General features: G+C 39.5%; 2 protein-coding genes across 2 annotated transcripts; both read right to left on the bottom strand.

Annotated features, from left to right (window-relative positions):
- Positions 1 to 1189: 1189 nt before the first annotated feature.
- Positions 1190 to 6727, bottom strand: ceacam1 (CEA cell adhesion molecule 1). The gene is made up of 10 exons (XM_080500494.1): positions 6601 to 6727; positions 5327 to 5608; positions 4957 to 5223; positions 4493 to 4765; positions 3994 to 4245; positions 3605 to 3880; positions 3267 to 3518; positions 2872 to 3156; positions 2377 to 2625; positions 1190 to 2162 (listed from the first exon to the last, which is right to left on the bottom strand). The coding sequence occupies exons 2-10, from the start codon at positions 5535 to 5537 to the stop codon at positions 2074 to 2076; spliced, it is 2154 nt and encodes a 717-aa protein (XP_080356620.1). The 5' UTR covers positions 5538 to 5608; positions 6601 to 6727; the 3' UTR covers positions 1190 to 2073.
- A 3872-nt stretch (positions 6728 to 10599) lies between these two features.
- On the bottom strand, positions 10600 to 13754 carry LOC308133192 (cell adhesion molecule CEACAM2-like; the record flags this gene model as incomplete). The annotated part of the gene is made up of 5 exons (XM_080500493.1): positions 10600 to 10604; positions 10861 to 11127; positions 11678 to 11959; positions 13296 to 13604; positions 13703 to 13754. 5 exons carry the CDS (start codon positions 13752 to 13754, stop codon positions 10600 to 10602), a joined length of 915 nt encoding a protein of 304 aa, XP_080356619.1.
- Between the last annotated feature and the right edge of the window lie 170 nt (positions 13755 to 13924).

The following is a 13924-nucleotide window of genomic DNA, read 5'->3' as shown; positions in this document are numbered from 1 at the left end:
GTTACCACTGCTGTTGTTCAGGGTTCACAGTCAAGGTATTGTATATTGTATATATAGTGTATACAATATAAAGATTTATTTTTAATAGTAGAAAGTAAGCTTGCATGTTTTCTTACTTTTTTCAAAGGTATTCCTGAAGAAAAACCCTCGACTGTCAGTACATTCACTGATGGTATGTGACTATGAATTTCATTTTTTTTTTATTTCAGCTTTTTTTGTGTTGAGTTATGCTGATATTTAATATGTAAAGTATTTTTCTATCTGAACATTGGACATTGTGGCATATTTTTAATAGCACCTCAAAATATATTTACTTTATGAAGCTTTTGGAAACGTGTGAGCTTTGTTTTCTGCATCTGTTTTCTTGTATTTGAACTAAATTCTTCTTTTTTTATTATTATTATAGGCTCTGCTGTAGCAGAACCTCTGACATCTGCGCATACCATCAGCACACCAAGAGAAGACAAGCGACAATGCAACTGCAGAGGTAAAATGTGTATTTTCAGGAATATGCACATATTCTCATCGACTAAGTCTTATTTAGCAAAATGGATTTCCCAAATTCCAAATTTCTTTTGTTGACGTGTATTTGGGTCACACAGGAAAGGAAAGTGAGCTGGTGAACGCACCTTGTCGCTGTCAGCCGTCTGTCAGACGCAGAGGCAGGCGTGGAAAGTGTGAGTTGTCTTTGGAGAATCTAATATGCAGTAAAAGTGTGTATAGATAAGTTATGTGTTCGATGCATATCATCACATGAACTGAGAGGGGATTTTAAACTCAGTCTGCAAAATGGATTTAAAATATTGCTGAAATGTAATATTCTGTTTCTTGTCTCTCTCTCTGTTTTTCCTTTCAATCTGAATCAATTTGAAGTAAAGAGACTGTGCCGGTTGACAAAATACAATCATCTGAAGAAGTGCAGTGTTTTTTTCAGATCCACGAGCAGAAAACCTGGGAAGTTTGGCCCCAGTGTCCCAATATGAGCCTGAACATGTTGCTTTGTTTTTCATGCTGCACACTCATCTGTTATTGTAAGGACCACTGATAATACTGTTTTTAAACACTTTTTTTGTTCTGCACAGGCTTGTATATCCAGTGTGGATGCCAGTGTTTCATTGAATAAATTTACCTATGTATCTGTGAACCTGCACATTGGCTTATATAGTCAATAAAGCCCAAACAAAGTACATGATGTTTTTATTATTTTATTGAATACCAAACAAATATAGGAAATCAAAGCAGGATCATCGGTTCAAAGCACACACACACACACACACACACTCACCATCATCCTTAAAACGGCAGCTTTTCATTATGAATAGGGGTTGTTCAGAGGAAAAACTCACATGCTTAAGAAACTATGCAACAGTATTAATGCACTTCCCCCAAACTGGCCTCAGGACAGTGAAAACAGTGATCACATTGATAAAACAACTACTTTTACTTGGCAATACTCAAACACAAAAATAAAAGCAGATGCTGCTATAATAACATGACTGTTATCTCCTTTGTCAAGTCGAGATTAGGAATACAGTTTGTTTTCTCATTTATGATAAAGTAAGGCTGCAATAAAAGTGTCTAGAAGAGAAGTGTCAAACTAATTTTAAGTCATTGGCCTCAATCTGGCCAGAAAAGTATAATGATACTCATTCAATGAATAATAAAATTTCAGTTCCAAAACTCCATTATTAAAATGTTCTCATTCAATACAACCTTTCAGGACCAACTTCTTTCAAACTCCTTTGTCTCACTCAGCAGGATCTCTGCAGTTTTCAGAATGCCTGTTCATGAACTCACCCACATCGTTTGGATTCAATGCTAACGCCATTTTTCTAGGAAAAAGTAGTATTTTTTTTTACTTCAGCATGGTGCTGTAGAGAGCTGTTTAGTTCTTGGTCTCAGTGACAAAAATATGTCTGCTAATCTTACTGAAATAGTGCTCATCACAGTGAAAGATGCCTTTTTTTGGTAATTTTTGTAACGTTATCTCATAGATCAGAATGTAAGCTGTGGTGGACTCGACCCGCCGGCCATATATTTGACACCTGTGCTCAAAATGGACTTCTTGTCTTCTCAGTTGAAGAGCACAGTGGCAGACAAAGCAAAGAGAACGACCAACATCAGACTGCGTTGGGATGCGAAGTAGATTGCAGACTCTTGACCTGAGAGTGGAAATAATGAGAAATGTAGAAAAATGGCTTCACAGAAAATATCACAACAACGGTGTTAAATGTATGAAAAATCATAAGGGTTAAATGAAATTAATGGAAGTATTGAAATGTGTTAAGCTTATACAATGCTTTTGAAATATCACAAAATTGCTTGTTGCAAACATTTCTAATGGTACTATGATATGATGAGGCGGCGCTCACTCACCTCCGAGAACATAATTTTGGTACATTGTGATGTTGGTCACAGGGTTCCTCGCCCTACATATGTAGCTCCCCAGACTTCCAATCGCCACTGGGAACGTGATGACGGACCCATTCTGTACAGGCATTGAGTGGTTGTTGAAGAACCAATAGAAATCACACTCTGGATGGGAATCCGCATAGCATTCCAGTGACACTGATAAGCTCACATGTCCTATAGCTGGACCAGTGATAGTCACACTCCGAGGACCATCTGCAAGCAGACACAAGGGGCTGTTAATAACTATAATAATACAAAAATACATTATGCAATATTATTACTTCAATAAAAAAACAAATGAGATCATGAAACTGACAAGAATAATATGCAGAAAAGATTATAATTAAAAGTCAAATTTAAGACAGCACAATGATTACATATTGAATATAGAACTATCTGAAGGATTCTGATGTAACATTTGACAATAAAAATAGTGACATTTTCAATAAGCACACTTACAGTTGACCTGGAGCATGTAGCTTGGACTCTTATGATGAGCAGCCTGATTTGTGGCGACACACCGGTAAGACCCGTCACTGTATGTTGTGAGTGGGGAGAAGAGCAGGGTGTTGTTTTCCATGAGGTAGGACATGTGTGGGTGAGCGCTGGAGTTCATGCTGAGTGTCATGTTGTCCTTCATCCAATAGATGGAGTCATAGGGTCCAACAACAACACAGGTGAGAGTGAAGTTTTCATTGTCAATAGGAATTGAGCTCTTTTGGATCATCACTGACTCAATGGCTTCTGCAGACACGACACACAGTAAACTCACATGGTTAGAAACCTTGATTGAACTTTGTTTCATTGAAACTTTTAGACTCGTGTCATTCTTTGCCACACTTGCTATTTCATACCGATGACTGTGAGCATCTTGGTGATTTTGCTCGTCTTCCCTGTCACACTGTTATAGGCCTTGCAGGTGTACGCTCCGCTCATGTTTAAAGACAAAAGGCCAGTTGTAAGCATGGAAGTATTGGAGACAGAATTGTTATGGTACCACCAGCTGTATGTGCTAGGAGGCTCTGACATGGCAGAACAGTTAAAAACCGCTTTGCTTCCTGCCTCAGCGAATGCTGGCCCCTCAATGACGGGTGTCTCTGGTCCATCTGCAATGAAATAGAAGAAAGTGGATAATAACACCTTTACAGATTAAGTCTTTGCTATAGCAGATATTCATGAAGACCATACTCACAGATGACAAGGAGCTTGTAAGGATAGCTGGTCATGTATCCCACAGCATTAATGGCTTTACATTTGTATTGTCCAGCGTCATAACGATCCACTGGCATGAACATGGCTGTTTTGTTACTCATGAAGAGAGCAGTTGTATTGTCTTCTTGCAAAATCACTCCATCCTTCATCCAGTAGATATGATCATATGGTCCTGTTACATTGCATGTTAAATTGTATGGATAACCCTCCATGGCGGCACCCATTTGTGCAACCACATGTACATTTGTTATTGGATCTAAACAAAACAAAACAAACAAAAAAAACACCCCACAGCAGTTGTTCAGTTCCGTTTTGAGCCACATTGTCCTTTTATAATTTTGCGTTTAAAAAAAAAAGTTTAAGTCTCACCAACAACTGTGAGCATTTTGTAGGTGCTGCTGTTTTTGCCTGTGATGTGGTTGAAGGCATTGCAGACGTACTTCCCACTCATGCTCAAGGTAAGTGGAGGTGTGACATACACAGACATGTTGGAGACGGGATTGTCATTGAAATACCATTTGTAATGGCTAGGGGGCTTGGATGTGGCGTTGCAGCTGAATGTGACATTGTCTCCTGTCTTTGCCACGTGTGGTCCTGTGATCATCGGCATCTTTGGTCCAACTGAACACATGAAATCACTTTCAATGGCAATATGTTCAAATTGCTATATACGTTCTGAATTGTGATTAATGTCAGCAGAATTATAAAGAGCTGCCTCAGCTAATACACCAGAACATCCCTACAGTGAATATAGCGATGTGCATAAATGCAGAAGTGTACCACTTAATAACATGACATCAAAAATTGGATGGTATTTCATGTGTCACTGTTAGTTGAATATTCACAGTAAACAAAAATAAATACTTACAGTAAACCTTGACAGCATAGGGGCTGCTCGTCATGTTGTGCACAGGATTAAAAGCTTGACATTTGTAATATCCACTGTCAGAATGTTGGACTGGGTAGTGAGTCAGTGTCTTGTTGCCCATGCCAAATACGGTTGTATTGTCAGCAGAAATGGGATCGCCGTCCTTTTCCCAAACAATGTTATTAACAGTTCCAATGACTTCACAACGGAGAGTGAAGGACTCATGGAGTATCGCTGGTCCACTATGATTCACCACAACAGAGGTTATTTGATCTGTGGAAGTTAAAAAGGTTGTTTGGAATTTAATTTCAGCAGTTAATGTGATCAGATAAATAAAAACTACATGCAGAAAAGAGAAATTGGCCTAATTTACAGAAAGAAAGTAATTAAGCATATTGGACAAAAAGGCCTGTTGCGTCATTACAATTATTGTTTGCGCTCAAGGCCCACAAATCCAACCTTACCCAAAACCCAGATCTTGGCACTCTTGCTGCTGAACCTGCCCGTCACAGAGTTGTGAAGTATGCATTTATAATTTCCAGAGTCGCTTTCCGTAACATTTTGTAGCATAAGATACGGCCCAGATTGGTTCAGGCTCATTCCATTGACCATCCAGTAGATAGTAGCTGGAGGGCTGGACATGGCTGAGCATGACAGAGTGATATTCGATCCTGCTTTGTATGTGGTCATCATGGCGGGCATGATTGTTAAGGATACATTGCTTGGCCCATCTGATGGTTCAACAAGAGAGAAACAGTTTGAGAAGTTTGTCCTACAATTGCACTTTCTTCATACAAATGTTTATGCATGGGAGCATTGACTGTTGTGACTCACGGTTGATGTGCAGAGACACGTGGTTACTGATTTCATTGCTGATACCATTGGACACGTTGCATCTGTACGACCCCTGGTCACGGTGGCTCACACTCATTATTGTCAGAGTGGCACCTCCATTACTGAGATGAATGTTCCCACCGATCGTGACGATTGAGTCTCCTTTCAGCCATGTATAAGACAATGACGATCCATTGGTCACGGAGCACATGAGACGTGCCGTGTCATTGTATTCCACCAGATTTGTTGCATTTGCATGCAGGGTCACATTTGAGATGGGCACTGCAGAGAAAGAAATAACAATCACATTGTCAGGTTTCAACCATTTCATAAGTCTGTTACAAAAGTCCAGAATATTATATTTTAGTTGGAATTCGTTAAAACTGTGATCCTATGATTTCCATAATGCAGAAAACATGCAAGGAATCACAAAAATGACGGCAGATTAACCTAAGTTACCAATAAATGTAAACATAGCATTTATCTCGTACTTTGTTTTGCTTAGTTAAATCTTTACATTCAACATGTGAGTTTATCTGCTTTGGCATAAGAAAAAAAAAAAAATAAACAACCTTTGTAAAGCCAACACACAGCTGAATGAGTCAGCTGTTTAAGCAGAAATAGAATGTTAAATGGAGTTAAGTGAACTGTCCCAATGAAAGGAAAGAAAAAAAAAATCTAACAAAAAAATTAAATCACTAAATAATGACCTGTTTAACCTCAAACAGTATGTCCTCTTGAAGGCAATGTTTTGATGTAAACTCACCAAACTTAGCTTGTTCTCTACCCGGTTTAGTCTTGTAGTACAAGATTGCACCACAAGGTAGTGATGTGACTCAAACAAGCAGCAGAATTTTAATAGTTACTCATCACTGGAGCACTTGAATAATACACACTTGTAAAGTCTATGTAACTGGTTTGTTAATGATATTTATCGACTAGACCCAATTTGAATCACTGCAATCAACCAAAGTGATTTGAAAGCTCAACATTGCAGCTGTGACAGACGAGGACGATCAGAAGCAGAAGTGTAAAAGTTAGAGACCAAAGAACAAAGTGTGCATGTGAAGAAAACACAAGTTCTAACTAAAGACAAACAAAATGAGCGACAGACTCAAGACATAAATGATTATGAAACACAAAGAGCAGGTTTGGGAGATTTTCAATGATTTTCAAGAAATGATAAACTTAAAGTAAAGGAGAAGGGGCCCATATGTGTCAGGTTGAACTTAATCAAAATGTATGTGTCTGTGAGTTTTTGAGAAATCCTTTACCTTGAACTGATAGTGTTAGATCAGCGCGAAAACCAGTCACAGCCTGCAAGGTGAACACTCCAGAGTCCTCCACCTGCAGAGAGTCTATGGCGAGTGACGAAGTGTTTGGATTGAATGCTGCCCGTCCCGTCCAAGGAGCAATAACGATGCTGCCTACTGGTGATATAAACACGACCATAGCGTTGTTGAATAACCATATTCCAGAAGTGACCACGGTTGTGCTGTGGAGTTCAACGCTGCTGCCCACTGCGAGGGGGTTCTCAGACGCAGTTATACCCTGGCCTCTGGCACGATCTAGAGACGGAGTAGAGATATAATCAGGCGCCACTGAAAACACATTATTTATGTTCAAACAATATTGTGAAACAAGAAGAAGCGACTGATTCATCGTTACCTGCGAAGGTGATCGTGACCAGAACCGTGACAAACATCCACGAAGACTTCATTCTGCTCTCTAGTTTTTCTCCCCTGTTGTAAAGTTTTCTTTCAGCTTGAAAAACACAACTCTGGCTTCAGACGACTCAAATCCGACAACACTGGTGCATATACAGGCTTCACAGCAGCTAATATTTGCTTTCCATCACTTCACCTCTCTGTTCTTTTGATGCAAATGCAAACCGCTACCATCAGCGCGCCACCTCCCAGACCCTGACACACCTTGTTTTGCCCTGGTACACTGAGGTTTTCATCGGTCACACCCAGGAGCGTCCATTTACTGTAAACTGCAAGCGGACATTTTGCAACTTATAACCAACCAAGACAATCTCATGGGACGATTGTGTAAGTGGCTCAATGAAGCTGCAAGAACGTCACATCAAGACAGTGGGATCACAAGCTCTCGATTCAGAGAATTAGAAAGTAAAATGTGATGGAGCAGAACACTGATGCCAGAATTTCATTCTCATCCTTTCAACATCTTAACTGACACGTGTCATTGAATGTTTGGAGTTTTTACTTTGCTATGTGTGCGTCCACACGGAAGGTTTTTTTTTTTTTCTTTTTTTTTTTTACAGGAAAAGGAGTTTCTGTTTCTCAGCTATAAGGACTTTGTCTTTCCCCTTATGTGTTTACTGTAAACAAAGACCCACATCAAAATATCTTGTGAACACATGACGTGACTCATTTCTTTTAATTATTTTCTCAAATCTTCCATGAGATAAGCACAAAAAAAACTTTTGACAAATGAATCAAATGAAACAACTGTCAGTGTTGAAACCAACTAAACGAAGTAGTACATCTTGGTTGTATGCTAAACTGATGTTGTTTTGTGAAACAAAGAAGGTACTCAATGGTATTCAGGTGCAAATGACAGGCTTGTGGTCCCAAAGTGAAAGAAATCATTCTGATGGTCAGATTGTTTTAAAAACCAAAATGTGTTCTAAAATGTTTTTGGTTTGGTTATATTATTTTAATTCTCATGTTATTAGTCACTCCTCTGGTTTCCTGCCATTTTTTATTTGCCTTCATCACATTTTGTACCCTGATTGTTCAAGACAGCATTAAAATGAGCATGAATATTCTGTCATTTTAAAATATCAACCAATATATCTTCCTTAATGATGATGTCAGTAACATAAAATAGAATCTCATAGGATGGGTTCTGTGCAGCATATGAAAAGCCACAGGATCCCATGATACAATGAGAATTTTTGTATTTGTTGTGCATTTTTGAGTTTATCCACTTAATTATATGCTTAAGCTGTTTGGTTGTGAAGTGTTTTCAGCAACATATATACACACTTTTCTTTTTTTAATTCACACAAGTCCTTCTTTGATTCTTGAACATGCAGCTTGTAAAAGTCAAGAAATACACATCAAGTTTGTTTATACACAAGACTTTAATGTTCTAGTCAATAATCAAAATAACACCCATCTGGCATTATTCGTAGGATAAATACTAAATTGGCACAAAAAAACACAACCAGCATCGACACAGAAAACACAAGTTGATTATTAACTTTCAAACATTGAGTACAGCCTTTGCTGTGCTTTTCCACAGACAAGGACTCATACACGAGGTTTGACAGTTTGAAGTCGACGGTCGTCTTCCGGCATCGGCAGGCTGATGTCTCATGTCTGTGGAAGAGAAGCAGGTGTTCCAGTTATCACTCGTGTAAATGACTCAGGCTGTCTGTTGTACCATTGCTGTCAAATATTTCCCTCATTCTTCTCTTTGTCTTCTGGCAAGATTTTAACCAATTTCAATGTTTGTACTGGAGTTTACTGTAAGATTATTCAGAGAGCTGCCAACCTTTGACACGTTCAGTTACCGGTAAGTGGGACAGGATTACATGAGCATATGTGAACGTGACATGCACAATTTAACTGCCCTGCCCAAACACAGTCTGCTATTTTTTCCAAGTATGCGAGTTAGATAACCAAGATGAAATACCTCTTGCAAAAAGAATCTACTATTGAGGGGGGGGGGGATCATTAAAACTATGAATAATGTATCAAATCATGAATTGAGACAATTGGACATGAGAATAAATGGAGAGAGAAAATCAAGAATGACTCTAACATTTCCCTGCATGCCTGATTTATTGTAATTTTTGAAGATAAATTATGGTACACAACTTTTTCGTACATGACATAGAAGTAGAAGTGATATTTATTTCAAATAAGACATATTGCTTTACAGAAGCTGTACAGAATGGTGTTAATGTGAATATTCTTGGCTCATGAGAGAAGGTCTCTAGGTTGAATCTGGGCCAGGGCATTTCACACACACACACACACACACACACACACACACACACACACACACACACACACACACACACACACACACACACACACACACACACACACACACACACACACACACACACACACACACACACACACACACACACACACACACACACACACACAGTTCAATTTGAGCTCTGTTGGGCCTGAAGAGTAAGATAATACACATGAAACCTTTAAATAAAGACAAAGGCAAATGTCTGTTGGATCCAAAAATACTACAAATGATTGTATTTACTTCAAATCGGCTCTACAAGAGTGTAATAGTCTTCTGTTGATATTGGATGAACATGATGTTTTTACATATCCATCCTCACAGTATGACTTTGATACAAATGCTGTTTCAATCATGCTGCCTCACAGATCTTTTGACTCGGGCCACAATGTGAAGTAATGTTTCACTGAATCAGCATGACCCCTTTTGAACAAATTAGTAGCATCCATGACATGTATTAAATACTTTAAGTGAATGTTTTCATTGAAATTTTGATTTTGCAGTATTATCATGTGTTTGAAACTCCAGATTTAGATTGTGATGCCTGAGGGTTGGCAGCCCTGTGGTCACAGCTGCATATGGCATGTGAAGGCTTTCTCCATGATAGATCCCACTTCTTTATCCAAATGGCCAGGTGCATTCACTGACCTCATTAGAAGTGACATAAAAGCTGAGAGGACACAATACAAGGTCAATTGGCTGTAAGGCAACACAAGTGTTTGTCCTTGCTTGCTTTGTAGTCTTGTGGTTTCTATTTTGTGGAATCAGGTGTATTTGTTTTCGGCTTTTGAATGTTTGTTCATTCACTCAGACACTTTTGTTTCATTTCCAAAGTTATTTCTAGTGTACAGTTTTTCCTTTTTACAATGTTTGTCAATCATTGATTTGACCAGTTTTCCATTGACTTTTTTTTTATTCAACTTTAATAGTTGCAACATACACGTAAATCCCGGGGGTATTAAAAGTTTTGTTTTGGCAAATGTTCATTTAGTTGTTCCCAGCAAACTATGGGTGAGGGCAGGGTACAACCTGGACAGGTCTGCACATTCCCATTCACACCCAGGGACCATTTCTGGTCACCAATGAACTTCACATGTATGTTTCTGGGACGGTATGAGGAGGCCCATCCACACATTAGGAGAAGACAAGACATTCTCTCTGTGAAGTGAGTGCACGGGATTGAACCCACAACTCTGAGATTGAGTCTCTTACTTCTAATTAAGCTCATCAGGCTCCCTTGTCCTTGCGTCCCCCTACCCTGAAAAGGACAGACAGGTGAAGATGCGTGGATGAATGGATAATGGTATTCATTAATCTGAACCCGCACTATTAGTAAAATGTATTGACTTGCCTGGAAAAGATGAGATGAATCCAGACAACAACAGAAGGAGAAGAAGAAACACATTCACTGCATGTTGTTCAGATCCTGACAAAGGAGACTCTGCACAGAAAATGAAACTAGAAATCAGAACAGATTGACAATCAGAACATTGTCACTGCAGTAACACACTCACTTGTAATGTCGATGTTTGTGGTGATGTTGTTGAACATGTTAGTGTGATTATTGAAGGCCAGACATGAATACGGCCCACTTTGTTCCTCAGTGACGTGCAGCAGATGCAGCAGTGGGCCCGTGACGTTGATCGTCTCTCCTCTGAAAGCCCAGTGAAGCTGAGCCGCAGGGCTGGACTGTGCTGAACAGAGCACGGTCAGATTAGATCCCACCACAAAGGAAGTGGCGTTAAGTCCATTCACGGTGATGACCATGTTATCTGGGCCATCTGAGGAAGACAGAGAAAGAAGAACAGGTCAAACAGGCACAGAATTTCACATCAATCAATTCTTCTTCTGCTGCAGGAGGCTGGAAACGATCAAGTTGATACCCTGCACGTGTTTTCAGATGTTTCAGGAAACTTAAAGAAAACCCAACATTTCATGAGAACGGAGGCCAGTGACAATATGATGAAACCTCTTTCCTCTGTTGTTGATTACAAAAACCGCCATAATAAATCCTGAATAGAAGGATCCTCAAAGAGACAGATGATATTTGGTTCTTATCATCAATTTCAATGACTCAACTTTGAAACTACAATAGACTCCCATGACTTTGGGAGCCTCCCTAATGGGGCCCTATGCTTGTTGCTGTGAAACATGAGGAAACATTAAGCACACCCATCCGTCAAGATTTGCAATGCTATTTAAGAGGAGTCGAATTATTTTGTCCATCTCGAAATGAGCAAATGTCGTGCTAAATGACACATACAATAAATAGTCTTCTGGAAGTGCTCTGTGCATGTGACTCTTTTGTTATATCAACATTGCGGTACTCACAGGTGATGGTGAAGTTTACTGCATCACTGCTGCTGTTGCTGACTGGATTGGACACGTGACACCTGAATGGTCCCTGGTCATAGCGGGTCACGTTGACTATGGTGAGAGTGGAGTTTCCATCGCTGAGCTGAACTCTGTCACCGGTTTTGACCTCAGCGCTGCCGTTCAGCCAGAGGAAAGTGGGGGAAGAGCCAGAGGAGATGGAGCAGGTCATGACTGCTGAACCATTGAACTCCATCAGGTGGGTCTCGTTCACAGTGAGCGTCACGTTTGAAACAGGTTCTGTCAATGCAAGTGCACAAGAAAAAAAAACAAACCCCACAAACAAACATGACAAACATAATCAGGTCATCCAATATATAATATATATATATAATATACATGAAAAAGTATTTGAATGAGCTCATGTCATTTACAACAATTACAACGTACATGTTACAATGTTACAACTTCCTTTATGAAGTTCAAATGCTCCACTTCAACAGGAATTGTAAAATGTACTTTTAATATATTTGTATTGGGGTTATTGTGAGTTGACAACTGCTATAACAACAGGTTCACACTTACATTCACACCTTTGGGAAATAAAGGGTCACACCCCCCCCCCCCCCCCATACACACACACACACCCATTGTCATTGATTTTGTTAGGACAGTATGTATGTTGTTTTTTTTTACAACAGAATATCTAACCTACCAATAAAAAAGTAAAAAAAAAAATATAGGAGGGTTTAAAGAAATCTCATATTAAAAAAAGATTGCTAAAGTTGAAATAAGTTAAAAGTGAGTATTAATAGACAGAAATGGAGAAGACCAGCATTTGTGCAAAAGGGCAGTGAAACCAAAACAAGTGCAGACTGTGAGGACTGGCGAGCTGTGAAGATCAGACACTGTGAGATCATGTCACGTGGAAAGAACACGAATCCCTTCAACTTTTTATAAATGCTGTTTAGGGAAGATAGTTTTTCAACAGGAACCTGTTCCAGGGAAAAGGGTAGTGTAAACACTACATCAGCACATTATCTCCACTTTGTTCCTTTCTCTAAGCATGATTACAAAACACCAAACCGCTACGAGACACTGAAAGCATTCGTCACATCTTTTAGTCTACGAAAGCTCGGTTTTACTTTTTTAATAATTTTTTTTATTTTTAAATGTCTTTAATTTACAATATATGTATTTATTTGCTCATACAATTAAAAAAAAAGTTGGCTGAAAAGTTGGATCACCTTTCAGTGAAGCAAGCGTTCATTTTATATTTCTCTACCTCTTTAACAGTTGTTCTATTTGGCTCATCGATTTTTTTTGAGGTTTATTTATTCATTTTTAAATTGTGTTTGTATCTGCCCTTGTTTCTATTGTTGCTGATATGTGTTACACAAGTGAAGTCTGCCCTAACGAATACAACGGAAGCAATATAGGATGAATAAGGGCTCATGTCTGTGTGACAGCAATTTCCTGTGAGAGACAAGTTTTTCATCAAGACCAACATGACAGTGCTACAATATGTGCTAGAATCACCCTACAAACTTTTATAGTGTTTTTTTTTTAATGTATTTATATAATAGAAGACCACCTTTGGACCACATCTATAAGCCCTTGTATATTTAAGTCTCACCCAGAACAGTGATGGAGGTGGTGGCCCTGAGCAGGGGGTCAGTGCTTTGCACCAAGTACACTCCTGAGTCGGCCACGGTGACAGAGGTCAGCCTCAGTGCTCCAGTGACAACGTCCACCGACGCTCTTCCAGTGTAATTGGGAAACAATGCCTGCTGCGCCCCGAGCCAGGTGAGGATGAGGGATTCTCCCACTAGCCAGCTTCCACTTTTCAGGTTTTGAGCAGGAGACAGGGCCAGGGTCAGTGTTTCCCCGGTTGGGATGGGATTCATTGAGGGCTCGATCTCCACACCGCCACAAGCCAGAAACCCTGACAGAGAGAGAAAGGATATCAGTTAGGAAATTAAAACCCAAATACTTTCTATTTGAGATGAGAATACATCAGAATGAATCAATTGGAGCCCCTACCTTGTATCAAAACCAGGAGTATGGTTGCTGAAGTTCCCTTGCTTTTCTTCATTTTGTCTCAGTGGTCTGAGCCTCCTCTTGATGTTTTTTTCCTCTAATATACTGTCGGCCCCCAATGTTTACTCTGCCGCCCCCAGAAGCAGAGCCATAGGTCTTATCTGCAGGTGTTTCTAATTATTTGGTATTGACTTTTGTCAAACTTAGGTGACTGCGGGTTTGTTT

The sequence above is a fragment of the Blennius ocellaris genome (genome assembly GCF_963422515.1).
Source record: "Blennius ocellaris genome assembly, chromosome: 8".
NCBI lineage: Eukaryota > Metazoa > Chordata > Actinopteri > Blenniiformes > Blenniidae > Blennius > Blennius ocellaris.
The sequence above is the reverse complement of the archived record's forward strand: the minus strand, read 5'-3'. Positions and strand labels throughout refer to the sequence as shown.